Source organism: Salvelinus alpinus, chromosome 8, assembly GCF_045679555.1.
Source record: "Salvelinus alpinus chromosome 8, SLU_Salpinus.1, whole genome shotgun sequence".
In the NCBI taxonomy this organism is placed as follows: Eukaryota; Metazoa; Chordata; class Actinopteri; order Salmoniformes; family Salmonidae; genus Salvelinus; species Salvelinus alpinus.
The window spans coordinates 3,665,152-3,672,774 of NC_092093.1; the positions used below are offsets into that span (position 1 = coordinate 3,665,152).

At 56.0% G+C, this 7,623-nt stretch overlaps 1 protein-coding gene across 1 annotated transcript in view; it reads left to right on the forward strand.

The window, feature by feature from the left end:
* The window catches only part of nbas (NBAS subunit of NRZ tethering complex), a 400,078-nt gene that overhangs the window by 32,614 nt on the left and 359,841 nt on the right, over nt 1-7,623 (forward strand). The window contains exons 13-14 of the mRNA XM_071412456.1: nt 1,888-1,951; nt 2,929-3,122. Coding sequence (XP_071268557.1) covers nt 1,888-1,951; nt 2,929-3,122 — 258 coding nt within the window. The remainder of the gene's footprint in view (nt 1-1,887; nt 1,952-2,928; nt 3,123-7,623) is intronic.

A 7,623-nucleotide genomic window follows, 5' to 3' on the forward strand; every position in this document is an offset into this window, starting at 1 on the left:
CTAGGAGAGGGTCTGTCTGCTACTGGGTTGAGAGAGAGACTAGGAGAGGGTCTGTCTGCTACTGGGTTGAGAGAAGGCTAGGAGAGGGTCTGTCTGCTACTGGGTTGAGAGAGAGGCTAGGAGAGGGTCTGTCTGCTACTGGGTTGAGAGAGAGGCTAGGAGAGGGTCTGTCTGCTACTGGGTTGAGAGAGAGACTAGGAGAGGGTCTGCTACTGGGTTGAGAGAGACTAGGAGAGGGTCTGTCTGCTACTGGGTTGAGAGAGAGACTAGGAGAGGGTCTGTCTGCTACTGGGTTGAGAGAGAGGCTAGGAGAGGGTCTGTCTGCTACTGGGTTGAGAGAGAGGCTAGGAGAGGGTCTGTCTGCTACTGGGTTGAGAGAGAGGCTAGGAGAGGGTCTGTCTGCTACTGGGTTGAGAGAGAGGCTAGGAGAGGGTCTGTCTGCTACTGGGTTGAGAGAGAGGCTAGGAGAGGGTCTGTCTGCTACTGGGTTGAGAGAGAGGCTAGGAGAGGGTCTGTCTGCTACTGGGTTGAGAGAGAGACTAGGAGAGGGTCTGCTACTGGGTTGAGAGAGAGACTAGGAGAGGGTCTGTCTGCTACTGGGTTGAGAGAGAGACTAGGAGAGGGTCTGTCTGCTACTGGGTTGAGAGAAAGGCTAGGAGAGGGTCTGTCTGCTACTGGGTTGAGAGAGAGGCTAGGAGAGGGTCTGTCTGCTACTGGGTTGAGAGAGAGGCTAGGAGAGGGTCTGTCTGCTACTGGGTTGAGAGAGAGGCTAGGAGAGGGTCTATCTGCTACTGGGTTGAGAGAGAGACTAGGAGAGGGTCTGTCTGCTACTGGGTTGAGAGAGAGGCTAGGAGAGGGTCTGTCTGCTACTGGGTTGAGAGAGAGGGTCTGTCTGCTACTGGGTTGAGAGAGAGGGTCTGTCTGCTACTGGGTTGAGAGAGAGGCTAGGAGAGGGTCTGTCTGCTACTGGGTTGAGAGAGAGACTAGGAGAGGGTCTGCTACTGGGTTGAGAGAGAGACTAGGAGAGGGTCTGTCTGCTACTGGGTTGAGAGAGAGACTAGGAGAGGGTCTGTCTGCTACTGGGTTGAGAGAGAGGCTAGGAGAGGGTCTGTCTGCTACTGGGTTGAGAGAGAGGCTAGGAGAGGGTCTGTCTGCTACTGGGTTGAGAGAGAGGCTAGGAGAGGGTCTGTCTGCTACTGGGTTGAGAGAGAGGCTAGGAGAGGGTCTGTCTGCTACTGGGTTGAGAGAGAGGCTAGGAGAGGGTCTGTCTGCTGCTAGAATACTGTACAACGTAGAACACCAAATAATGCATGCAGAGCAGAATTAGGCCGATACCCGCTAATTATCAACATCCAGAAAAGAGCTGTTAAATTCTACAACCACCTGAAAGGAAGTGATTCCCAAACCTTCCATAACAAAGCCATCACCTACAGAGAGATGAACCTGGAGAAGAGCCCCCTAAGCAAGCTGGTCCTGGGGCTCTGTTCACAACCAGACCCCACAGAGCCCCAGGACAACAACACAATTAGACCCAACCAAATCATGAGAAAACAAAAAGATAATTACTTGACACATTGGAAAGAATTAACAAAAAAACTGAGCAAACTAGAATGCTATTTGGCCCTAAACAGAGAGTATACAGTGGCAGAATACCTGACCACTGTGACTGACCCAAACTTAAGGAAAGCTTTGACTATGTACAGACTCAGTGAGCATAGCCTTGCTATTGAGAAAGGCCACCGTAGGCAGACCTGGCTCTCAAGAGAAGACAGGCTATGTGCTCACTGCCCACAAAATGAGGTGGAAACTGAGCTGCACTCAGACACATATTTCCTTCAGATTACACAGATCCACAAAGAATTTGAAAATGTCTCTCTCTCTTTGTAGCCAGGATTTGAGGAGATCAACCCAGAATGGAAGACTTCTCTGGAGAAGAGGAAGAAGATCAAAGGTAGCAGGCTGTCGCTGAGCACCGGGGCAGGCTGTCGCTGAGCCACCGGGGCAGGCTGTCGCTGAGCCACCGGGGCAGGCTGTCGCTGAGCCACCGGGGCAGGCTGTCGCTGAGCCACCGGGGCAGGCTGTCGCTGAGCACCGGGGCAGGCTGTCGCTGGGCACCGGGGCAGGCTGTCGCTGGGCACCGGGGCAGGCTGTCGCTGGGCACCGGGGCAGGCTGTCGCTGAGCACCGGGGCAGGCTGTCGCTGAGCACCGGGGCAGGCTGTCGCTGGGCACCGGGGCAGGCTGTCGCTGAGCCACCGGGGCAGGCTGTCGCTGGGCACCGGGGCAGGCTGTCGCTGGGCACCGGGGCAGGCTGTCGCTGGGCACCGGGGCAGGCTGTCGCTGAGCCACCGGGGCAGGCTGTCGCTGGGCACCGGGGCAGGCTGTCGCTGGGCACCGGGGCAGGCTGTCGCTGGGCACCGGGGCAGGCTGTCGCTGGGCACCGGGGCAGGCTGTCGCTGGGCACCGGGGCAGAGATTCTGTGTTACTGACACTGTATAATATGTGTGTGGTATAATGTGTGTGTGTGTAGTATAATGTGTGTGTATTATGTTAGTGTGTGTGTGTAGTGTAATGTTTGTGTGTGTGTGTGTGGTATAATTTCTGTGTGTGTAATATAATGTGTGTGTGTGTTCTCCCCAGACAAGGAGCCGTACTACTCTCTGTGTGAGGTGGCCTGGTGGTCAGACTGTGTGTGTGTGTGTGTGTTCTCCCCAGACAAGGAGCCGTACTACTCTCTGTGTGAGGTGGCCTGGTGGTCAGACTGTGTGTGTGTGTTCTCCCCAGACAAGGAGCCGTACTACTCTCTGTGTGAGGTGGCCTGGTGGTCAGACTGTGTGTGTGTGTTCTCCCCAGACAAGGAGCCGTACTACTCTCTGTGTGAGGTGGCCTGGTGGTCAGACTGTGTGTGTGTGTGTGTGTGTTCTCCCCAGACAAGGAGCCGTACTACTCTCTGTGTGAGGTGGCCTGGTGGTCAGACTGTGTGCTGATCTTGGCCCGCTGTTCTGGTTCTCTGACCGTGTCGTCTGTCAGAACCCTTCAAAACCTCCTGGGGAAGAGCTGTGAGTGGTTCCAACCATCGCCACGGGTTACCGCCGCACACGACGGGGGCTTCTTCAGTCTGGAGGTAAGGAGTGGGGGGGTGAAGGGGGTTGTGGTGTTTGTGAGGAGGGGGCAAGGACTGGTTGGAGGGAGGGCTGGCGGGAGGGAGGGAGGGAGGGAGTGAGGGCTGGCGGGAGGGCTGGAGGGAGTGAGGGCTGGAGGGAGTGAGGGCTGGCTGGCGGGAGTGAGGGCTGGCTGGCGGGAGTGAGGGCTGGCTGGCGGGAGTGAGTGAGGGCTGGCGGGAGTGAGTGAGGGCTGGCGGGAGTGAGTGAGGGCTGGCGGGAGTGAGTGAGGGCTGGCGGGAGTGAGTGAGGGCTGGCGGGAGTGAGTGAGGGCGGGAGTGAGGGCTGTCGGGAGTGAGGGCTGTCGGGAGTGAGTGAGGGCTGTCGGGAGTGAGTGAGGGCTGGCGGGAGTGAGTGAGGGCTGGCGGGAGTGAGTGAGGGCTGGCGGGAGTGAGTGAGGGCTGGCGGGAGTGAGTGAAGGCTGGCGGGAGTGAGTGAGGGCTGGCGGGAGTGAGTGAGGGCTGTCGGGAGTGAGGGCTGTCGGGAGTGAGTGAGGGCTGTCGGGAGTGAGTGAGGGCTGTCGGGAGTGAGTGAGGGCTGTCGGGAGTGAGTGAGGGCTGTCGGGAGTGAGTGAGGGCTGTCGGGAGTGAGTGAGGGCTGACGGGAGTGAGTGAGGGCTGGCGGGAGTGAGTGAGGGCTGGCGGGAGTGAGTGAGGGCTGGCGGGAGTGAGTGAGGGCTGGCGGGAGTGAGTGAGGGCTGGCGGGAGTGAGTGAGGGCTGGCGGGAGTGAGTGAGGGCTGTCGGGAGTGAGTGAGGGCTGTCGAGGGCTGTCGGGAGTGAGTGAGGGCTGTCGGGAGTGAGTGAGGGCTGTCGGGAGTGAGTGAGGGCTGCCGGGAGTGAGTGAGGGCTGTCGGGAGTGAGTGAGGGCTGTCGGGAGTGAGTGAGGGCTGTCGGGAGTGAGTGAGGGCTGTCGGGAGTGAGTGAGGGCTGGAGGGAGTGAGTGAGGGCTGGAGGGAGTGAGTGAGGGCTGGCGGGAGTGAGTGAGTGAGTGAGGGCTGGCGGGAGTGAGTGAGAGAGTGAGGGCTGGCGGGAGTGAGTGAGGGCTGGCGGGAGTGAGTGAAGGCTGGCGGGAGTGAGGGCTGTCGGGAGTGAGTGAGGGCTGGAGGGAGTGAGTGAGGGCTGGAGGGAGTGAGTGAGGGCTGGAGGGAGTGAGTGAGGGCTGGCGGGAGTGAGTGAGTGAGTGAGTGAGGGCTGGCGGGAGTGAGTGAGAGAGTGAGGGCTGGCGGGAGTGAGTGAGGGCTGGCGGGAGTGAGTGAGGGCTGGCGGGAGTGAGTGAGGGCTGGCGGGAGTGAGTGAAGGCTGGCGGGAGTGAGGGCTGGCGGGAGTGAGTGAGGGAGGGAGTGAGGGCTGTCGGGAGTGAGGGCTGGCCCCTCCCCCTCGGCGGCCCTTGCCCCTCCCACTCGGCTGCCCCTCCCCCTCGGCGGCCCCTGCCCCTCCCACTCGGCTGCCCCTCCCCCTCGGCTGCCCCTCCCCCTCGGCGGCCCCTGCCCCTCCCCCTCGGCGGCCCCTCCCCCTCGGCGGCCCCTACTGGCCTGTATCTTACTGTTGATTTGAATTCATCTCAGTTTTCATTTGAGTCATCTTTTTATACGTGGCTTGTTTGTAAAGACATTGTCAGCTTTGTATTTGTAGTCAACTTGATTTATTCTCTCTCTGTAACCCCGATAACGTCAGAACAATGGGATTCTGTGTTCAGGGTCTTCTGTTGTATAAAGTGATGCAGGAGGGCATAAAGACCTCTAACGTCTCGCTGTTCAACGAGGCAGGAGTTACATTACCAGCTTTTAGTGCAACATTAACGACAATGTTTTTGGGAAACGTCTCTGAGAATGAGTTATGTTGCTACGAGGGTTGTAATGATGAACAATAACCTTAAGGTGGTTTTGGGGAAACTGGGACGAGGCCTATAACAAGCCCACAGAACTCACTCGGCTGACGATTTAGTTTAGAGAATTTAGCAACAAGTTTACCTTCACAAGCCGTCCGAGAAGCAGACCACTTGCCTTCCCACATTTTGGGACGACAACTCCCATTGAGGGGTGGAGATGATCATCTCATCAGTTTATACAGGATCTCTGGTTTTACTGACCAGTCTCCCTCGCTGGTCTGTCTGTCGCGATATGGCCTTCATCTCTTAAAGGAAACCTAGGAAGTGGATTTATGAATGGCAAAGGATGGGTATAAGAGATGGACTTTATTCAGTGAGTTTCGACACCTTTTTATAAACTAGTCAACTACTTTCTTTTCAGTTGTCAGTCAGAGCACAGTAAGTGGTCTATAGGTCACCGCTCTGCGTGGCGGGCAGTGTGTAACACGCCAAAGATAATAAATAAATGTACCAGAAAACAATAGACTAAGTGGATTTGGACTCAAAGTCACTCGATGAAGGAGCATCGTGTTTTGTCCCTCTGTGTAAATCTGTTTGACTGCTACCGTCCACACATCACACAGGGACTCAGAGACGGGACAGACAGCGGACTGACCAATCAGCAGTGTCCCTGTCATCACTGTCTTTGTGACTGACAGCTGCCTGTCCTATCAGTAGATCAGTAGAGGATCTGTTCATTCTAGCGGGAGAGGGCTATACAGATCATTTAAACGTTAAATAAAAAGTAGCCGGCTGAACATGTCTCTTACCGGCTGTTGAGCCGCCGGCCGGCCCTAACGGAAAACACTAGTGAGGAGGACATGGCTGATGCAGAGACCGCGGCCCTAAAGGAAAACACTAGTGAGGAGGACATGGCTGATGCAGAGACCACGGCCCTAAAGGAAAACACTAGTGAGGAGGACATGGCTGATGCAGAGACCGCGGCACTAACGGAAAACACTAGTGAGGAGGACATGGCTGATGCAGAGACCACGGCCCTAACAGAAAACACTAGTGAGGAGGACATGGCTGATGCAGAGACCACGGCCCTAACAGAAAACACTAGTGAGGAGGACATGGCTGATGCAGAGACCGCGGCCCTAAAGGAAAACACTAGTGAGGAGGACATGGCTGATGCAGAGACCGCGGCCCTAACAGAAAACACTAGTGAGGAGGACATGGCTGATGCAGAGACCGCGGCACTAACGGAAAACACTAGTGAGGAGGACATGGCTGATGCAGAGACCACGGCCCTAAAGGAAAACACTAGTGAGGAGGACATGGCTGATGCAGAGACCACGGCCCTAAAGGAAAACACTAGTGAGGAGGACATGGCTGATGCAGAGACCACGGCCCTAAAGGAAAACACTAGTGAGGAGGACATGGCTGATGCAGAGACCACGGCCCTAACAGAAAACACTAGTGAGGAGGACATGGCTGATGCAGAGACCACGGCCCTAACAGAAAACACTAGTGAGGAGGACATGGCTGATGCAGAGACCGCGGCACTAACGGAAAACACTAGTGAGGAGGACATGGCTGATGCAGAGACCACGGCCCTAACAGAAAACACTAGTGAGGAGGACATGGCTGATGCAGAGACCACGGCCCTAAAGGAAAACACTAGTGAGGAGGACATGGCTGATGCAGAGACCACGGCCCTAACAGAAAACACTAGTGAGGAGGACATGGCTGATGCAGAGACCACGGCCCTAAAGGAAAACACTAGTGAGGAGGACATGGCTGATGCAGAGACCACGGCCCTAACTGAAAACACTAGTGAGGAGGACATGGCTGATGCAGAGACCGCGGCCCTAATGGAAAACACTAGTGAGGAGGACATGGCTGATGCAGAGACCGCGGCACTAACGGAAAACACTAGTGAGGAGGACATGGCTGATGCAGAGACCACGGCCCTAACAGAAAACACTAGTGAGGAGGACATGGCTGATGCAGAGACCACGGCCCTAAAGGAAAACACTAGTGAGGAGGACATGGCTGATGCAGAGACCACGGCCCTAAAGGAAAACACTAGTGAGGAGGACATGGCTGATGCAGAGACCACGGCCCTAACAGAAAACACTAGTGAGGAGGACATGGCTGATGCAGAGACCACGGCCCTAACAGAAAACACTAGTGAGGAGGACATGGCTGATGCAGAGACCACGGCCCTAAAGGAAAACACTAGTGAGGAGGACATGGCTGATGCAGAGACCACGGCCCTAAAGGAAAACACTAGTGAGGAGGACATGGCTGATGCAGAGACCACGGCCCTAACAGAAAACACTAGTGAGGAGGACATGGCTGATGCAGAGACCACGGCCCTAACAGAAAACACTAGTGAGGAGGACATGGCTGATGCAGAGACCACGGCCCTAACAGAAAACACTAGTGAGGAGGACATGGCTGATGCAGAGACCACGGCCCTAAAGGAAAACACTAGTGAGGAGGACATGGCTGATGCAGAGACCACAGCGTCAGTAAGAAAGACCAGGACTGACTGACTGGAAAGAGGAGAGAGGATTCAGCCTACCACACACGTTATATTACGGGTTAACGGTTCACACAAATTAAATATCACCAATTATTCCCCCCTC